The 18,017-nt window shown below is 59.1% G+C and overlaps 9 protein-coding genes across 9 annotated transcripts; 2 read left to right on the forward strand and 7 right to left on the reverse strand.

The window, feature by feature from the left end:
• Nucleotides 1-63: 63 nt before the first annotated feature.
• BDZ90DRAFT_232475 (putative arginase) lies at nt 64-1,306 on the forward strand. The gene is made up of 2 exons (XM_025506268.1): nt 64-378; nt 445-1,306. Exons 1-2 carry the CDS (start codon nt 159-161, stop codon nt 1,170-1,172), a joined length of 948 nt encoding a protein of 315 aa, XP_025362116.1. The 5' UTR covers nt 64-158; the 3' UTR covers nt 1,173-1,306.
• Nucleotides 1,037-3,486, reverse strand: BDZ90DRAFT_232476 (DNA/RNA polymerase). The gene has a single exon (XM_025506269.1). The coding sequence runs from the start codon at nt 3,455-3,457 to the stop codon at nt 1,301-1,303; it is 2,157 nt and encodes a 718-aa protein (XP_025362117.1). The 5' UTR covers nt 3,458-3,486; the 3' UTR covers nt 1,037-1,300.
• A 648-nt stretch (nt 3,487-4,134) lies between these two features.
• Nucleotides 4,135-5,718, forward strand: BDZ90DRAFT_279842 (hypothetical protein; the record flags this gene model as incomplete). Its single annotated transcript, XM_025509215.1, has 5 exons — nt 4,135-4,165; nt 4,238-4,384; nt 5,034-5,081; nt 5,132-5,293; nt 5,373-5,718. The coding sequence occupies 5 exons, from the start codon at nt 4,135-4,137 to the stop codon at nt 5,522-5,524; spliced, it is 540 nt and encodes a 179-aa protein (XP_025362118.1). The 3' UTR covers nt 5,525-5,718.
• A 171-nt stretch (nt 5,719-5,889) lies between these two features.
• Nucleotides 5,890-7,622, reverse strand: BDZ90DRAFT_252773 (hypothetical protein). Its single transcript, XM_025507770.1, has 3 exons — nt 7,093-7,622; nt 6,953-7,009; nt 5,890-6,725 (listed from the first exon to the last, which is right to left on the reverse strand). The coding sequence occupies exons 1-3, from the start codon at nt 7,166-7,168 to the stop codon at nt 6,139-6,141; spliced, it is 720 nt and encodes a 239-aa protein (XP_025362119.1). The 5' UTR covers nt 7,169-7,622; the 3' UTR covers nt 5,890-6,138.
• Nucleotides 7,623-7,781: 159 nt separating this feature from the next.
• On the reverse strand, nt 7,782-8,275 carry BDZ90DRAFT_180775 (hypothetical protein). Its single transcript, XM_025503774.1, has one exon. It carries the CDS (start codon nt 8,144-8,146, stop codon nt 7,889-7,891), a length of 258 nt encoding a protein of 85 aa, XP_025362120.1. The 5' UTR covers nt 8,147-8,275; the 3' UTR covers nt 7,782-7,888.
• A 388-nt stretch (nt 8,276-8,663) lies between these two features.
• Nucleotides 8,664-10,809, reverse strand: BDZ90DRAFT_180749 (hypothetical protein). Its single transcript, XM_025503773.1, has one exon. The coding sequence runs from the start codon at nt 10,711-10,713 to the stop codon at nt 8,767-8,769; it is 1,947 nt and encodes a 648-aa protein (XP_025362121.1). The 5' UTR covers nt 10,714-10,809; the 3' UTR covers nt 8,664-8,766.
• A 1,526-nt stretch (nt 10,810-12,335) lies between these two features.
• BDZ90DRAFT_180822 (hypothetical protein) lies at nt 12,336-14,059 on the reverse strand. Its single transcript, XM_025503775.1, has 3 exons — nt 13,490-14,059; nt 13,273-13,423; nt 12,336-13,199 (listed from the first exon to the last, which is right to left on the reverse strand). Exons 1-3 carry the CDS (start codon nt 13,777-13,779, stop codon nt 12,459-12,461), a joined length of 1,182 nt encoding a protein of 393 aa, XP_025362122.1. The 5' UTR covers nt 13,780-14,059; the 3' UTR covers nt 12,336-12,458.
• Nucleotides 14,060-14,249: 190 nt separating this feature from the next.
• Nucleotides 14,250-15,454, reverse strand: BDZ90DRAFT_260580 (alpha/beta-hydrolase; the record flags this gene model as incomplete). The annotated part of the gene is made up of 3 exons (XM_025508267.1): nt 14,250-14,855; nt 14,918-15,052; nt 15,122-15,454. 3 exons carry the CDS (start codon nt 15,452-15,454, stop codon nt 14,250-14,252), a joined length of 1,074 nt encoding a protein of 357 aa, XP_025362123.1.
• Nucleotides 15,455-16,000: 546 nt separating this feature from the next.
• Nucleotides 16,001-17,680, reverse strand: BDZ90DRAFT_181035 (alpha/beta-hydrolase). The gene is made up of 3 exons (XM_025503776.1): nt 17,164-17,680; nt 16,956-17,090; nt 16,001-16,876 (listed from the first exon to the last, which is right to left on the reverse strand). The coding sequence occupies exons 1-3, from the start codon at nt 17,506-17,508 to the stop codon at nt 16,271-16,273; spliced, it is 1,086 nt and encodes a 361-aa protein (XP_025362124.1). The 5' UTR covers nt 17,509-17,680; the 3' UTR covers nt 16,001-16,270.
• Between the last annotated feature and the right edge of the window lie 337 nt (nt 17,681-18,017).

An 18,017-nucleotide genomic window follows, 5' to 3' on the forward strand; every position in this document is an offset into this window, starting at 1 on the left:
CTTCCGTCCGTCCGTCGTGCGTCGGAGAGAAGCGCTGCCGTGGAGCTTCGACCTTGTCTTTCGAATTGCCAGAGGGCATATAACGGCGTTCGCCTCTCCGCGTCTTCTTCTCTCCCATCCTTTCTCTTCAATACGACGACAAGATGTCAAGCTCAAGCATGCGCTTCCTCCCCTCCCAAGCCACCACGCTGGTACCTGTCCCCTTCGACCGAGGACAGAGGCGCAAGGGCGTTGCGCTGGGACCTCAGCGATTGCTGGATGAAGGGTTGGCTGAGCAGATCAAGGAGCTCGGGTGGGATGTTGATGTGAAGGAGGAGATGAAGACGATGTGTGATGGGGTCGAAGATATAGATGCGAAGGGAGGCGGGGATGTTGATGGTGAGCCGGCGTGAAACGGGACCAAGTAACATGTCAGGCAGCTAACCTCGTCCTCCCTCGTGATAGGCATGCGCAACCCTTCGTCGGTCTCTTCAATCAACGAGCACCTCTCCACCCTCCTTCAACAAGTACACAGCAGCTCTCGTCTCCCAGTAACAATAGGCGGTGATCACTCCCTCGCCGTAGCAACGCTCACCGCTACCCTCACGCACCACCCCGAAGCCGGCATCCTCTGGATCGACGCTCACGCGGACATCAATTCGCCGAGCACCACCCCCTCTGGCAACTTACACGGCTGCCCCGTAGCCTTCCTTCTCGGTCTGGAGGGTACGAATGTGCCCCCCTTCAACGGATGGGTAAAGCCTCTCCTTAAGCCAGAGCGAATCGCCTACATTGGGCTGCGAGACCTCGACTCAGGAGAGAGGAAGGTATTGAAACAGCTCGGCATCAAGTGTTACACGATGCACCACGTAGATCGATACGGTATCGGGCATGTACTCGAGGAGGCCCTCTCCTACCTCGGCGCGCCCGAGAAGCCTATCCACCTCTCCTTCGACGTCGACGCTCTCGACCCGAGCGTGGCGCCGAGCACGGGCACGCCGGTGCGTGGTGGTCTGACCTTTAGAGAGGGGCACTACATATGTGAGAGGGTCTGGGAGACGGGCAGTCTCGTGGCGATGGACCTTGTAGAGGTCAATCCCGATCTGGGAGCGAAGAGAGAGGAGGACGCCAAGGCTACGGTGGCAGTTGGGTGCAGTTTGATCAGGAGCGCACTTGGGGAGGTGTTGCTGTGAGAGGAGGGGTCCCGCAAGTCAAAAGAGACTAGAGTAGAAAGCACGCTTGGTCATAGGAAAGAGAAGAGTGACTAATGTTGTTACAGATTGTAGAGATGACAATGTCAATGAAGCGAATGGTATCAAGTCTATGCGCCGCTGCCTTCGCTCGCTGTCGCTGAACCAAGGAGCACGGCCGGCACGCCATAGATAGGCCAGCGAGCATGGTCGTGCTGCAGCCAGGGTGCTTCAGCCACACCGCAGTGCGAGCAGACGAGAGACGATGACGCGATGTTGGCGGGTGACGAAGGATCCATTGCCGGGATGGGAGGTAAGTCGTCCCAAAGTGCGTCGTCTTCGTCCTCTTCGCAGCCTGTGTCAAGCCTACTTTCCTGTTCTGCACCAACTACAGCCTCCTGCTCCTCCAACACGATCCCGTACTGCGCCGCGACCTCTCTCCTGATGTCCTCCGGCAGCTGCAGTAGTGTCTCCATGTCCACCGAGTCCCGCTTCTGCCGTGCTGCTCCTCCTCCGCCGGCGTCAAAGAAGGTCCGCAGCGGCTGGGCAGCAGGTCTCCTTGTGGCGAGATTCAGTGCAGCGATGTTGATTAGATTGAGTCCCTCACCACCCAGCAATGCCTCGCCTGAGATCTGGCCTTGCCCTTGCCCTTGCCCAGGACCACCGCGGAGGAGTAGCCCCATCAAGACGCCGGCCAGTCGCTCCGCCCTTTCCCTCCTGCTCAGCGTGCGCACATCAAAAATGTCGAGTGGCATAGCCGTCGAACGTGAGGTTCGCTTGCCCCAGCCATGCCGGATGGAGAGCCGCACAGTGAGTGGGTAGCGCTGCCATGTGGACGACTCGCTTGGGTCGCTCTCTCTTTCACGGTAGCAACGCACGATGACCTTTTGATCGCTGATGGGCGCTTCCTTGCCCGTGATGTTACCCTGCTCTCCGGGAAGGAAGAGTGGCATGTCGTGGCGTTGCCACTTGCCACGGTCGTCCTGCTTTTCCATCTGCTCCGCTTTGCCTGGCTCGCTGCTAAGCATGCCCGCACCACTCCCCATCAGCTCCCCCTCTAACCTTCTCAACAGACTTGCCGCGAGCAGTCTCATCTGCTCTGCAACAACTTCCTGCCCCTTGAGCCCGCGGTATGTATCCTCTATGCTGATTTGCAGCGGATAGAGCGGGGTCGGGGCCACTTCTTCATCGTCTAGACCACGAAGCAGTCCGTGAAGCCTTATACCGAGCCGGGGGCCAAAGAGGGTGGTGAGATGCGCAAGAGGGAAAGCTTTCCGCGCTAGGGAGACGCTGAGCGGCGGTGAGGCGTCGTCATTCGCCGCAGCTTCACTCGATGTAGCGCCAAGACTCTCCCTCATCTTGGAGACAATCGCCCCTCCAAAGCCCATGATCGCCCTCACGTCCGCCTCATCGTCCAGGAAGCGCACCACGTCCTCTGCGCTCCTGGGTAGGAAGAGGGTCTGCTTTGCTGGCTTATGGCGCGAAGAGACTAGCTTGGCAAGGACTTTGTTGTGAGCTATGCCTGCTGATGTTGTCAGACCGATTTGAGAGTGGATGAGGTTGCGGAGGTGCAGGGCGAGGTGGGTGGTGAGGATGAGGCGGGACCGATAGGTGGAGGAGGGAGTGTCTTCCGAGGAAGAGGCGTGGCTATCGAGAGGCAGGACGTGTCCTATCGGCTTTCCCAGAGTATCGTACCAGAAACCTGCCTCAGGTTCACTGTCGGGCGCCACCTGGAAGAAGACTCTCCCCGCATCCTCTCTTGTCTTCCCCTCCTCTCTCCCCCTTATATGCGCATCAACCATCTCCGTCACATCAACGAACAACTCGTCCAGCCCAAGCTTTTCTACCTTGCCGTCCCAGGGCCCGACAACACCTCTGACTAGGCGCCACACCTTCGCTGAGAGGCGCCTATACCAGGTAAGATCCTCGCCATCCACAAGTATCAATGCCGGGCAGCGTCGCAAAGCATCTCGGACCGTGCTTAATTTGCGAACGCCTAGGGCACGAGCTTCGTAAGAGCAAGTGGCAAGAAGTCCCTTTTGCTTGACGCCGACTGGCTGGCCGATGAGAGACGGATCGAGCAGGCGTGACGCAGAGACGTAGAAGCTGTCTAGGTCGATGGCGATGATGAGGCGGTTCGGTGGGGCACCTACGTGAGGTGGAGGGGAGGAAGTGGTGACCCGCCGCTTGCCTTGTGCCTTTGGTGAGAGGAGAGAGGCAATGCCATTCTGTGGAGCATTGCTATCTGCAGCAGCACTCGAAAGGCTGCGGGATCGTTTGGTTGTCATGCCATGGCGTGATGGAGTGGTTGGGGAGGAAGGATAGACAGGAAGGCGCACCGTCCACTTCCGCCTCGCCTCGTGGTCTGGCTCGCCAAAACGACGCGTGTGCGTGCGTCCGTCCTTCCTCTTGCTACGCCGTCGATCAAGCATATGCCGATGATACGGAAGTATCTGCCACTGTCCAACGTGGGCATTGCTGCTGCTATCGATCAGAGCTGAGAGCAAGGCTGCATCGCAGTGCAACGAGACTGCGAAACTGACCCATCATGCAGCGAGCTGTTCGTGGAGATCGGTCTCACGAGCCCCCTACCCTCGATGCTTGCTTCGGATCCCCGCCTACATCCATTGTGCGTCCTGTTTGTCGAACCTTTCGTGCGAGAGTGCAACGCAACAGATGTGAGCGTGCACTAGCTAAGCTGCACCGCACGTAGTAGAGCGGGAGAAAGTGAGCAAGAGGTACCACCCTCGCGCACACTCACGGCCCGCGATGGGCCCAGCGGCGGTTCCCCGCCTGCACGATGCTGGTCACGGTGATCACGGGGCCTCTGGTGGGCAAGAGGGCACGAAGACTGCCCGAGCACGATGGTCGTGTCGAAGAGCTCAAAGGGACAACTGGTCAAGTTTCAACTTTGCCTTTCCTCTTCTCTTCACACCATCCCCCACCAGACCTTCCCGTCATCGCAATGCTCTTCCAGACTAACAAGCTCCAGCGTGGTGAGTCAAGCTACACGATGGTACACACTATGGCCGTCATCTGATATTGTTTGCTGATTGCGACTATCTCAGGCCTCAGCGCCGTGTTCATTGCCACTGCCACGGTGGCAGTCCTCCTCGTCTCCTTGATTCCCAGCGTGAATGGGCAAGGAACCCAAGTCGCCAACTGCTACCGCACGGGAGACTGCACGGGTGCAAACAAACCCGTGTACCTCGAAAGTGAGCACGCCCCCTAGACTCCTCCTTGATGTCCCATACTTCACTTAGTACAGAGTCACTGACCGCCGTCTCTCTCTCTCCTCACGCCATCCCCAAAATCCTCCGTTATACACGCCTTACAGCCCGTCCCGTCCCCTTGACAGAATGTGGCTCCGTCAAGAATGTGGTATTTTCTGACATTAGGATTGGTGCGAGCGGGGCATGCCTCGCTACGAGGCCTTTGAGGACTGGAGAATGCATTAATCAGCGAACCGCACCCCGCATGATGCTTTGCACCACGCTTTGAACCAGTGGACCGCAGGGCGTGCCAGAGAGAGCGCACTATCTCCAGCTGTCTTTTTATCTGGCTCCTTTCGTGTCGATGATGGTAAATACTACTACTCTGACGACGACGATGACGACGACGCTGCTGGTGTGACTTGAAACGACGAGCAGGCTATCGCCATCGCGTATTTGCAGCCCGCAATGCTCCGTCACTCGGAGACCCGGCGTCCATCTACGCTGTGGTAGGCCCACCGATGGCGAACGCTTTCTGGGCAGAAGGGCATGCAAACATGGCGAGCGCAAGCAGTCTTGTGCGACGAGGGACTCGACTGCTTGGGTCACTGAGCTGAACGTTTTGTTTCGTAACATCTCCATCGATTCACAGCGTCTGACTGCAGTATGTTCTTCCAGCAGCACCAGCATTGCGCCCAACGTGAGCGATGGGCGCAGCTGTAGCGCGCGCTTCTGCTCGCTGACAGATAGTACGCGAATACGTGGGTGCAGCCATGGCAGCCTTGCTCACCACCACGGCCGTAGCGCTCGTCCTGTTCGCCTTCGCACCTACCGTCAACACAGCAGGAGAGGCAGCCGACTGCTTTCAGAAGGCAGGCTGCACGGGCGATTCTAAGCCTTTGTACGTCCAGGGTGAGAATGATGCGCTCGCCTTGGACCTCATCGCTCGGTCACTTAGATCTTGTCTCCCTCTTGTTTACTTCTTGCGCAGCTCGCCCTTACGGCCTGGCCATTTGTGGATCGGTCAAGAATGTACAGCGCGGCGACCTGTCGATCGGAACTGATGGGTGCAAGAAAGTTGACAACCTGAAGTCTGGGGCCTGCAAGAGTGGAGATAAGTTGGTACTCTGCACCACGAAATGAGGCGGGCTGGAGCGAGGTGCTTTCCAGCCTCATCTGCGCCGAAGTTAGACCGTCTGAGTCGGAGAGATGGGCGGAGGAAAGGACGAGGATGGTGCTTGCCCCTACACTCCTGCTGGCTTGCTCGACCCGAATGCTATTGATTCATGCGGCGCTGCAGAGCGAGCTGAGAATTGTCGTTGATGCGAAAGAGGTAAGGATTCGAGGATCTGCGTCCCTCCTCGGCCCTCACAAACTTGCCTGGCCTGAGCGCGCAGCTCTTCACAATGCCGCCTTGCCTTCGTCTTCGTCTCGACTCGACACGTCCAGCCGGGCATGCTTTTGGTGCGAAACAGAGAGAAACCAATTAATGCCGACCAGACCGCAGTGCTAGACAGAGAATGGATTTTCAATGCGTCAAATCTGGCTTCAGAGAAGAAGGAGCATAAGCTTTGGTTGAAAATAGAGGTTAAGAAGATAGAAAGAATCTGAGAAGGGAATGTGGGGTACTCGTGTACATGACTGGTACAAAGGGAGGGCAAGCAGGGGTGCGTCGAGCGATGAGGGCCGTGTGCCTCCCTGCTTCTTGCTTCGTGGCAGCGAGAATGTGGGGCATGCCATCCTGGGTAGCAATCCGCTTAGTCGCGCCTCGAGAGCTCGATGACGGGAAGGGTGAAGTAGCTCGTGTCGGGCGTGAGGAGGCCAGCAGCGCCTACATACCACGCAACGGCTGCCGTGGCGATACCGAAGCCTCCGCCGGCCTTGGTGACCATCGTAGCGCGAGACTCGTTTCCGACAAAGTATCCGATGAAGAGCAGCAGGAAGGTGATGTCCAGAAGACCGAAGAGGAGGACCAGGCCGACCGAGGAGCGGAAGGAGGCGACGAACATGATGAAGGTGAAGATGAACCAGGCGCTCAGGTAAATACCCAGAGCGCTGTTGAGCTCACCCTCGGGGACAGCCGTCTCGATGCCGAACCACGGGATGAGGATGGCGGCGAATGACCACCAGAAGGCGCCGTAGGAGCAGAAGGCGGTCGCACCAAAGGTGTTACCGCTTGCGAACTCCCACACGCCGGCAATGAATTGAGCGGTTCCACCGTATCCAACAGCGAGACCGGTGACGACGTTGGGTGCGGAGACGCCACGGGCCTGAACGTTGTACATGGAGAGGACGAACGTGGTGGCAGCGAAGGCCATGAGACCCAGCGGGGCGGGGTTGGCGACTAGAAGTAGGCGAGCGCAGAGGGAGATTAGTGTTCGGCTGTCAGATAATCACGTCACTTTGCAGGTGAACGCCATGATCGTCGATGCTGCGGAGGGACAGCGGGCGAGAGAAGGGGTTGCGGACGGGCCATGACTCTAGCCACGTGCTTGCATCCGCTCCTTGTCCGCTGCCGCCTTCGCTACAGCCCGACTTTGTTGTCTCATTTCTTACGACGCTGCTACTCACACTTTCGGTGGTAGACGGGGAAGGCCGGCTGCGTCGAGTCGAGGGGATGACCTCCAGCTGCACAGAGAAAAGGGCAGAGTAGCTCGCTTTTGATTAGTATCCCGTCGCGTACGTCTGTCCACATCGTTTGTTGGCCTCACGAGTCACAGCGCGGTTGGTGGGCGCACCACCCTGGTATCCGCCGTTTCCGTTCTCGACGTTCTTGATCTCAGACATTGCGACTAGAAAGAGGAGGGGATTGGTGGTGAGAAAGAGGAGACGCGGATGAGTGTGGGGAAGAGGGAATCAAGACGTCGCTGCGAACAGCCAAGACCTGGAGCGCAGCTATATACCCCAATGGCAGAGGGCAAGGCCAGGCAGCCGCGACAGCTGGGAGTGGCCGGATTAGACGGCGGCAAGCTACGTCAACACAATCGAGTTGCGTTGGGTTGCAAAGCGGCACTCGAACTGTAGAGCTGCTTTCGAGTGGGAAGCTGCAAGAGACGCAAGCGATGGAAAGAGCGGCAGCAGCATCCCAAGAGCAGAGGAGTGACGACAAGGGGAGCGGCAGCATCAGCCCGCAGACAGCAGCAGCGGGCCCAGCGATCATCGAGTGTGGGGTTGTGGTCATCAACCGAGGCCAAAGGCCGTACGTCCGCTTGTCGCAGCGCGGCGAGCCTCAACCCTTGACTCCACACGGGCCCGCAGAGCACTCGTGTGCTGCCAAACGTCCCCCCCCGCATCTATCATCCACTCTCTCCAACGGCGCGGAACCCGGCACCAGCGGAGTGCTTTGACCGCGTCGAGTCGCCGCAAGCGAAACACGTCTCTTTTGCCCGCCCAGCAGCCACGAGCGGGCAGCATGGCTCTCTGCTCACTCATTGCTCCACCTCTTATTTGCAGTCTGGGTGAAGGTGAGACGCTCCCGACAGTAATGCTGCGATGCCTTCAAAGGCATCACTGGACGGTCAGCACGACAGCTTGGACGCTGAGGGGAAGGGGAGGGAGGGGCAACGGGGTCCAGGCAGAGGCCGCCGGGAGGAGAGCTGAGTCTCGAAGGAGCGCCGCTCCAAAAGCGGCCGTAAGCCACCCAGCATTCGCATTGCTGCAAAGGGGCAGGCAGCCCGGCACGCGGAGCGTCAACTGCAGCACCACACATTGCAAGTAGTCGGATGCTGGTGGCCGCAGGTGAGGAGTACGGGTAGATGCCGACATCTGACCCTCCCCCGCCCTTGACTATGGTCAGCTAAGCGACACAGGGGAGGACGGTAATTGGTGGTCTCTCGCGAGGGGGAGAGCAGATTCGGGTACAGTATCAGTGGGAGCGGATCTAACGTCCGACTGCTTCACCCTATGTGGTGTGGGGAAGGAGCTCAGCGAGTAGGAGCTCTCGCCGCTCAGACGGCAATCAACGGCTTTGCAAATCTAAGCCCAGAGCCGGCGGCCGAGGGTATCAGTGGGTAGTGGGCTGAGATGACGGTGAACCGTAGCACCAATCGCCGTGGCGTGCTGCTACACCAACGCCTAGACCTCCCTGCGCTATGGGTCCTCGCCCGCCCTACGGTAGCTTCTTCGGGCGGCGCTCAGCCTGCGGTGGCGCAATGTGGCTTGATCTCACGCAGGAAGTAAGCCTCGTGTGGCGTGATGATGGCGATGATGATATTGAGCGCGAATAATGTACAGTGGCGCGTCATGACATATTTCGAGGTGTGAAGAGCATTTACAGTTCGTGCAAGATGTGTGTCGCATGGCGTAATCTTGGGCAAGTCATCATATGTCGTCTCCTAGGGTATCATCTCGTGGCAATTCAATCGCTGTCCATCCCTTCCGACGTATCAAGCGGTCCCACGCAGCCCCACAACGCTGCTCCAGGGTCGTTCGTAACCTCTCTGTCCTGCCCCTTGACTGAGCTGGTAAGCGTCGTCATGCGAATCCTCGTCCGCGTGGCTCTGATCCCACAGAGGGCTCACCGCAGTTGTGATTGGCGTCTTCTTCCTCCTGCCAGGCGCAACCTCTTTCTCCGGACTGCTGAGCGCCAGCATCCTCAATCGCTGCAGGCTGCGCAAGCGCTGCTGCTGTTGCTCCTCGCCGGCCGCATCCTCGAATGCTGATGGCTCGTCGGTAGCAAGGAGATCGAGGTTGTAGTGTGATGAAGAGCGAGACACTGTAGGGCTGGCCCAGAGTGAGCTGTAGGCTGTGGTGCTAGCTTCCTCGGCATCGTCGTCGGCGCTATCGTACTCCAAGCTGATGTCGTTGTTGGATAAAGTGGCGGCTCGAATCGTATAGGCGGAATCGACGGTAGTCTCCTCTGTGACATTGCCCTCTTCTTCCTCGAGGTCCAGCGTCTCTGCGAGTCGCAGGCTCGAAGGGCCAAAGAGGCTGTAAGCAAAGGGCAGGGATGATAGCAGCCGCTGCGTGCGAGTGGTAGCAGTAGCCGATTCTTGCCTGCCTTGCGACCAGGCCTGGACTTCAGCACGAATCGAAGCGGGCGTTGACGTCTGGCGAAGCATGGCAGCGGCGGCTGCGTCGCGGTTGCGTCGCCAAGCTGGCTCTTGCAGGGCGTCGACCGATTGACTACGAGGGATATGAGTGGCCGCTGAGTAGTTGACCTCCTTGGGTGATTGGGGCTGCGAGGTCGCACGGCTGCGAGCTCGTCCAAAGAAGATGTCTGCCAGCGAGGTGATGACTCGGCCTGAGTGCTGGGCAATCTCGCGGTCGAACGTCTCGTCTGCATCGCTTTGCGAGGATGCCGCTGCGGCGGTGGCGTTAGCTCGCTGCTGGGCTTTGAGAGCGGCGATGCCCGCAGCGAGCTGAGCCTCAGGGTCCTCATCGCCGACGTCGCCATGGTATGAGCCGTCGCTCTCGCTGCTATTGCCAGCTCGCCAGGCCGCATCGCTACTGCTGGAACCGCTACTTTCGTTGATCTCCTCTGGGTCACTGACCGTACCGTTGGAAGGTCGGCTACCACGACGCTGCGAGCGTCGACGAGGAGCTGATCGTTCAGGCAGCTCGCCAAAGTAGTTGCCAGGGTATTCGAGAGGGCTCTTGGCTTGCAGCTCGGGCGGAGGGATGCGCAGGGGTAGCATGGTGTTGACGTGCGGCAGGGGCTGCGCAGGGCTCATAGGTTGGGGCGCCGAGAGATGACGGTGATGACGTCGATGACTCTTGAGGGCCTCGCGCTCGGGCATGACGCCGGCCAGAGTCCCGGATGAAGTGTACATGCGGGGAGCTGCCGAGGGACGGGCCGTTGAGTGCGTTTGCGACTGCGGCTGACCGGTATGACCGGCGGCACGATGAGGGCGACGTCGAGAAGAAGTGCGAGTGGAGCGCTTGCGCTCTCGCTCATCTTCGCTGCGGTGATCTTCGCTGTGTCCATCGTCGTCGTGGTCCTCGTCGTCGTCGCTGTGTTGGCCAAAGTACATCAGAGCCCATGGCCCGTCCATGACTTCGGCCAGTGACGTCGACGAAGAGGAAGAGGGTGACATCTGATGACGAGCGTCGCGCTTGATCGAAGTAGCGTGAGGGTGAGGAGCCCCTGCCCGCTCTCTACCTAGCCCTTGATCGTAGGCATGGCTCATCCAGTGGGCCTTCTTGGAAGGATCCTCGTGGTCGCTGCCCTCGAGGTAAGGGAAGAGGAGTCGGCGTAGGGGGCTGTCGACAAAGGAGGACACCAGGGCTTCAATAGGATTTGCAGCCATTACGATTGAGTGCGTAGTAATGGGTGACGAATATGAAGATGATGGTGGAGAAGTGAGAAATGAATCTGGTACTGCTCTCGACATTGATATCGCCGCCGCCGCCCTCGTACCCCTAGACAGCCTATCTTGTCTCTCTCCCGCTCTCGACGCTCAAGATTTCGCAGCACGCAGCGGCAGCGGCAGCGGCAGCGACAGCGACGACGGCGCATTGTTCCTCTTCGAGTTTCCCTCAGACGACGTGGGGCCCGAAGGCGGGGCAAAACGAATGGAGAAGGATGAGGGGGCCCGAGCACAACACACGCATGGGAATCGGGCAAGACAGCAGAGGATGGTCAGGGCGGCTCACGGCTCAATTGGTTGGTTTGGTGGGCCGCCGCGCCTGCACAGCTGCACTGCAAGCTCAATCGAGATTGCGAGCTCAAAATTCGCAGCTGCAGGGCGACGGCCCGTTCGCGACGTCGACTCGCCAGCTGCTGCCCTGCCCAATTCAAAGTGGCAACGACGCCCGGCCGCCGCTCCACAATCACTGCCCTGCCCTCGCCTTCATCTGGAACGCTCAGTATGCTCGAGCCCACGCCTCAATTACCCCACGACGCCAACGGGGAGCGACAATCGGCCTAGATAGTCGTGGCATTGTCACCGCTCGTCCACGTCTCCGAAAAAGAAGCCGGGTCTTGCCCCCCTAAGCTTGCGTATGGCGATACCAACCTCCGCCCGCCTAGCGCTGCCGAGAAAAGGTTTGCGCTCTGCCGTCGCCTCCGTTCTCTCCGCTCTCTCTGCCATGTCCCTCACACCGCCCTCATCGGAGTTGATCTACAGTAGCGTCGTCCCACGCCCGCCCTGAATCTAGTGTAGCTCGCCGCCAGCGGGGCTCCCCCTTTGCCCAGCGGAGCAACACTACCACTGTTCAAAGCCTCCACGCCTCCTCCACGCCGCCTAGAGTTTTCGACAAAGGAAGGATCGACTCGACGACCTTGGCGAGGGAGCTTGGCGAGCATGGTTCTCGCACTGCGTGACGTTGAGTGAAGCTTACTCTATCTCGCCAACTCATTCCCATGGGCACCTCATCGAACGGCATCACGGCAAGTGATCGCGAATCAAACGTCACAGCCAAGCTCTAATTCGAGAGCGTCACGTGCGCTGAGACGACGACGACGACGACCCGTAACGGCGACGACATTGCAACAAAGGGAACACTTGGTGGGCTCTTGGACCCCTTGATTCCCATCAGGCCCCAGCACCGGCCCAAGTGCCTCCATCTCGCGATCCCCGCTCCCCGCATCAAGAAGAATCCCTACTCTGGGCGTCGTCGTAGTGCGAATTGCAGCCCCTTCTTTGATGGTCGCAGGACATCGAGATCGAAAAGTCCCCCAAAACGCTGCGTGGCATGCCTTCCCACGCTGTCGCGGCATCTTTTCGTCGACGATACAACAGAGTTGAGAAGAAAGGGCCGGTGCACAGCGGTGCACACTCCACTCCACCTCGCAGCAGCAATCTGCTTTACCAGCCCTTGCTCTTCGTCGCGATCTTCGATCTATCGCAGTCCTCGCAGGCGAGGGATGCGATCGCAAGGGCAGACTTAAAGCTAGCAATATGGCCCGACGGCGCGTCCCTCAGGGTCTTGCTCGTTCCACTGCGAGACGAGGGCGTGAGATCATTGTGAGACATTGCTACACCCCGTAGCTGCCGCTTCGTCGGGCTTAAGCAAAGTTCATTCGCTGGAAACTTGTCGTAATCACATGAATGGAAGGTCTGTCAACTATGATGAAGAGAGGGAACGACGGCCATAAGGAGCCGTCGGGTATCATGCTTGCTACTGTGCAAATGCCTCACGCGGCGGCAACCACAGGCGCGGGTGTTGCCTCCTCCTCCTTTGCAACTGACGGGGCCTCCTTCGCCTCGATGGCTGGCGTCGCCTCCTCTTCCTTTACGGCTGGCTTCGCGGCCGCTTCTGCCTTCGCAGCAGGCTGACCAGCGACCTTCAAGCCCAGCCAGTTCTTCCAAGCCGACCTCACCTTGCTGTATCGCACGGGGTTGGCGTTTGCGCTCGTCCCGACATCGCCCGCCTTCTCCTCGATGGCGTCACGGTCCTTTACCTCCTCGGCAACCTCGCCAGCATCCTTCTGCACGTGGCTCTTCTCAATCGCAGCAATGCGCTCCTTCTCGATAGCCTCGACAGCCTCGCGACGCTCCTTCTCGATCTTCTCCTCGGCCTCCTGACGCTCCTCGGCGATGTGTTCCTCCTTCTCCACGCGGTCCTCGTGAACCTTGGCCTCAGACTTAGAGCGCGTAACCCAGGCCTGCTTCTCAGCCTTGACACGGCGGCTAACGGCCTCATTTTGAGCGTGAACAAGCGCGGCGCTGATCTTGGCCTCGTGCTTGCGGCGGGCGATGGAGGCGGCAGCGATCGCTTTACCCTTTGTTTCCTTGGCCTTAGACACTTGCTCAAGACGCTTCTTATCTGCCTTGGACTTGGCGCGTTCTAGCTCGGCCTCGTAGTCGGCTTCGGCGCGACGAATCGCAAGGGCTTCGGCCGCTGCGGCGGCATCTTTGGCCTGCTTGGCGATCTCCTGTGAGCGAGGGCGGGAGGTGGAGCCGATCAGTACGAGACACGGACGACGCCACTGCGGCCGGTGTACGCACCTCCTGACGGGCGATTTCTGCCTCTGCCTCCTTCTTCGCCTTGGCCTTCTCTGCGAGCTCCTTGGCTACGGCCTCCGTGTCGGCTGCCCTTTCCTTGGCCTCAGCGACTTTGTCAGCGGCCGCCTCAGCTCGTGCAGCCTCCTCGAGCGCCCTGCATGTAAGCGAAGGAGGAGTGTCAGGAACTGGTCCGACTTGCGTGATGAGGTACGCTGCTCACCGTCGTGCGCTCTCAGCAGCCTTCTTGGCCTCCTCTGCGGCATGCTCGGCAGCCTTGGCCTCCTTCTGAGCGGCCTCCTTTGCGGCAAGAGCCTCACGCTTCAGGCCTTCGAGGATGGCGTCGTGCGCATCGGCATCCTTTGCGGAAGGTGCGACATCCTCCCCGGCGGTGGTCGACTCCTCGGTAACCGCGTCTACGGCAGGATCAGCGGCGACTTCCGGTGATGCTTCCTGAGCTTGAGGCTCAGCAATAGGCTCGGCGACGACAGGAGTGGTGGTAAAGAGGGCCATGGTGGAGCAATGCTTAACGGATGAGGAGAGACAGCACTTACGGTTGGCGCCGCGCTCGACCTTTTGAACCAATCGTGCTCCCCGCAAAAACAATCTTGCTTTTGAGCCCCTGCATCTCGTTCTCGGGTCAAGCGTCGTCCAGACACCCTTCTGTCAATCTTTGGCCCCTATTCCTACCATAGTCTTGGCCACTCGCACCCATCGCGTCGCGTCCTGCGGGGAGCCCCTATCGCGCCGCGCTCGAGCCACCGGGGTCGTCAAGCTCGTAAGGATACTCAATCAAATGTGATGAGATGACTAGATAGTTCCATGCGAACGACGACAGAAGAAACGTGAACAGGGGTCAAGCAGGGCGCAGCAAAGCATGGAGCAAAGGGCCGCGTGCGAAGACGAGTAGGAAGTCCGGATGCGAACAGCAGGTCAAGAGCGATCGAGAAAGAGCAACAATCCAAGTGCGAATCGCTTGCACCTCATGGCTGGTTAGCAGCGTAAGGCTTGAGCTCCGGCTCCCTGTCAGTAGTCTGCGTCAGGAAATCGTTGCTCCCGACCTCAAGAGCAGCCATGAAGGCCGTCTTGGCCAACTGCGGCACGGAGTCATCCGCGGCGCCCGGAACCAGGTCGGCACAGAAGTCCTGCCTTTGCGACAAAGCCAGGAGCCTAGCTCGGTTCACGTTGGCGATGCCGCCGTTGCGCAGGGCATCCAGAATCAGCCAGAAGGCAGGAGCGCTCAAGAGCGTACGGAAGTGGTCCACAATGGCTGCGGTCCTCCCCGCGCAGATGAGGGACAGGTCGATGTGCGCAAAGCTGTTTGGCACAGGCGTATTGTCCAAAGTGGTGGTGCTTGCGACGGGCTGAATGATCTCGTCAAAGTCTCCGTAGAGGGCCGTGGTGGGTACCAGGGGCTGATTGGCATGCTTGTTGAGGGCATTGAGGAAGTTGGACGGCTTACCCAGGATGACCGACTGCTGGATCACAGACGGAGCTCCGCCGTGGATCAAGGCGTATTGAGCGGCGAGCACCAGCTGGCCTTCAGCTGTACCGTGGAAGTCGGGTGCCAGTCCGACGAAGTTGCGGATCTACGGGGGCGAGCAAGGTGTCAGCATAAGCACTCGCCGATCAGACGGGGCCGCCGACGCACTTTGTTCCTACGGCTTGGCCAGAAGTTGAGGCCCCACTGAACATTGAGATTACCCTGCGAGTGGGCAGAGATGGTGAAGGGCTTGTTGCCTGCCTGAGAGTACACCGAGTCGATTTGCTTGACGACGTATTCGGACTGTAAGTTGGCAGTTGTCAGCCATCATCTCCCGTGAAACGCCGCTCTTCCTCCCCTACAACAACTCACGGTGACCTGCGCATCACTCAGCGAAACATTTGGCAGATTGGTATAGCAGGGGAAGTAGCCCTGCGCCTTGAGAGCAGGCACATAGCCCTTGGCGAAAGCATTGTCGCCGGATTCGCCAGTCCCAGGGATGAACAGGATATTCTTCTCGGGCGACGACTTGGAGACGCCGTAAGGGCAAATGGGAGGGAATTGAGCAAACTGAGCGTCAGACTGAGAGAAGGGAGCGTCGGTGGTGATTGCGTTTGGGTAGCGCTTGGTGAGCTGGACGGGCGAGGCCGAGCCGACCGAGGCAAGCGCAAGGGCTGCGTAGAGGGTGGATACGGAGAGGAACATGGTGGGCGGGAAACAGAAGGGGTGGAGAGAAGGGCGAAAGAGGGAGGAAGGGAGAGGATGGTTCAGGATACGAGTGAAAGAGAGACGCTACAGCGGCCAGCCTTTTGTAGAAGGATGATGTGTACCAATCACGCAGTGTCTTCCTGCGCTAGCCAGTCGTCTTCCCCGCACATACATGCCCACGCTTTACCACCTTCGAGGCCCTCGCTTCGTCATCTGACGTCCGCCATCAAATCGATTCGATCCGTCATCTCCTACCGCTACCCCGCACTCTAATGACTGATCGAACCAAAGGCGACAGGAGGCGAGCCGCCCGAGCCGGTGTGTGAAGGTCTCGCACCACCGCAAGCTACGGCGAGGGCCGCCCGGACACCGAGCGTCTTCTGAAGCAGCAGGTACAGAGAGAGAGAAGCGATAAGTGCGGGATGGGGATCTGGATCTTATTCTGGACTCATGCGAACGAAGCGAGAGAGGAGAGTCTGTGGTCTCTGCAGTGGGCTAGAGTCGACTGGGACGCGACGTGCAAGCAAGACAAGGTCTAATTAAATCGTCGGGCCCTCAGCGCTCTGCGGGAGCGAAGCAATTTGATCGTGGGGAAAGGACAGAAGGGCTGCGCAGCGACGGCGCTGCTTGGGCTTGGCGGACATAGAATGAGCTCTGTTGCCTCAGTCGAGCTGCCGGAGATCGGAGATTGCGGGACGTCAAAAAGTGTTTGGAAGCGAGTGTCGCACGCGAGCAATGTGGGGCGAGGCCTACTGAAGAGCACGAAGAGGAAAGTGCGAGACGTCCTCTCGAACAGGAGAGGGCTTTTCCATTTTACGGTTGATTCGCAGCATACGGCATAAGAGCGGGCTCCGTCTTGGTAGTCTGGGACAAGAACTGGTTAGTTCCAACCTGGATCACAGCCTGCCACACCGTCTTGACGAGGTTCACCAAGGACTGATCAGTTGCCCCTGGCACGATGTCTGAGCAGAAGTCTTGCTTCTGTGCAAGCGCTAGGTTCCTCGCCCTGTCCAAGTCTGCGATGCCGCCCGTCTGGATCGCGTCTACCAGTAGCCAGAAGGCCGGCGCAATTAGCAGAGTACGCAGGTGATCGATGGTCCCTGCCGTTCGGCCTGCACATGCGGCAGAGAGGTCAATATGACTGAAGCTGTTAGGAACGGGCGTGTTATCTAGCCTCGAAGAATAGGCGATAGGCTGTACCACCTCGTCTTGTTGGCCAAATAGCGAGGTCGTGGGGACCAAGGGCTGATTGCCATGCTTGTTCAAAGCGTCGATGTAATGTGGATTGCGGCCGAGAATGATTGACTGTTGGATGACTGCTGGCGAGCCGCCCATTACTGTGGCTCTCTGCGCTGCCAGGACGAGCTGCCCGAGTGCCGTACCGTGGTAGTCGGCGGAGAGGCCGACGTAGTTGAGCACCTGCGCGTCGTGTGCGACGAAAGAAGGCAGAGTGTCAGCGGTGACGCCTCGGGATTCGCGAGCTGACGCGCCTGCTTACCTTTGTCCTACGACTCGGCCAGAAGTTCAAGGCCCACTGGATATTGATGTTGCCCTGCGAGTGGCCCGAGATCGTAAAGGGTCTATTGCCGGCCCTGGCGTACATGGCGTCAATCTGCTTTACGACGTGCTCGGACTGCCCGGAAGGAGTAAAGAAGGTAGATCAGTAGCCATTCCGCCCGCTCCTCTGCATGCTGCTCGATCCTCACCGTGACCTGCGCATCTGCGAGCGAGTGATTTGGCATGTTCACATAGCAGGGAAAGAAGCCCTGCGCACGTAGAGCGGGCACATAGCCTTTCGAGAAGGAGTTGGTACCAGAGGCAGCTGTGGGCGGGATGAACAGGATATTCTTGTTCACCCTGGCTTGCGACACGCCGTAGGGACAAATGAGCGGGAAGGCGGCAAATTGAGCTTCCGTCTGAGAGAAGGGAGCGTCCTGCGTTATGGCGTTGCCGTAGCCATCCGAGCGGGAAGTCACAGGGCGCGGTGCAGCGGTGGCAGGGGAGAATGCTATGGCCAATACCGCAAAGACGGTGCTTGCCTTGAAGAGCATGGCGCGCAAAGCTGGTGGGGAGAGAGATGCAGGGGATAGCAAAGGACCGAATCAGGGCGCCGAATCCAAGGAAGCCTCCAGAGTGGGCCTTTGGATGATGAGCCAGCAATCAAATTGAGTGAGGGCGAAAGAGGGACGGCGGCGCTTGATGGTGGTGCGAGCTGCGCGATGTCCTTCTTGTAGTCATCACTCCGGCATATCCTCACCGTCGATCCCGCTCGCCTCATCATCTCGCATCCCAACACTCTCTTCCTCATCGTAGCCCGAAAAGCTGGAGCCGAGCTGAGAAAGCTGGTTAGTCGGTCCCTTCTCCGCCAGCAACGACGAGGCGAGCCGACGAAAGGATGGGAGCAAGCGTGACCATGAACCGCTCGGAGTGCGGAAGAGTGTTGGGCCCAATTCTGGTTTTCGCCAGTGAGCAGGACGGCCCCGCCTTCCCTCCTCGTCTTCGCCTGCTCGTCGAGCTCGCTAATCGGTGCAGAGGGGGGTATTCGGGCTCCGACTGGCTC

Source organism: Jaminaea rosea, assembly GCF_003144245.1.
Source record: "Jaminaea rosea strain MCA 5214 unplaced genomic scaffold BDZ90scaffold_7, whole genome shotgun sequence".
Lineage (NCBI taxonomy): Eukaryota > Fungi > Basidiomycota > Exobasidiomycetes > Microstromatales > Jaminaea > Jaminaea rosea.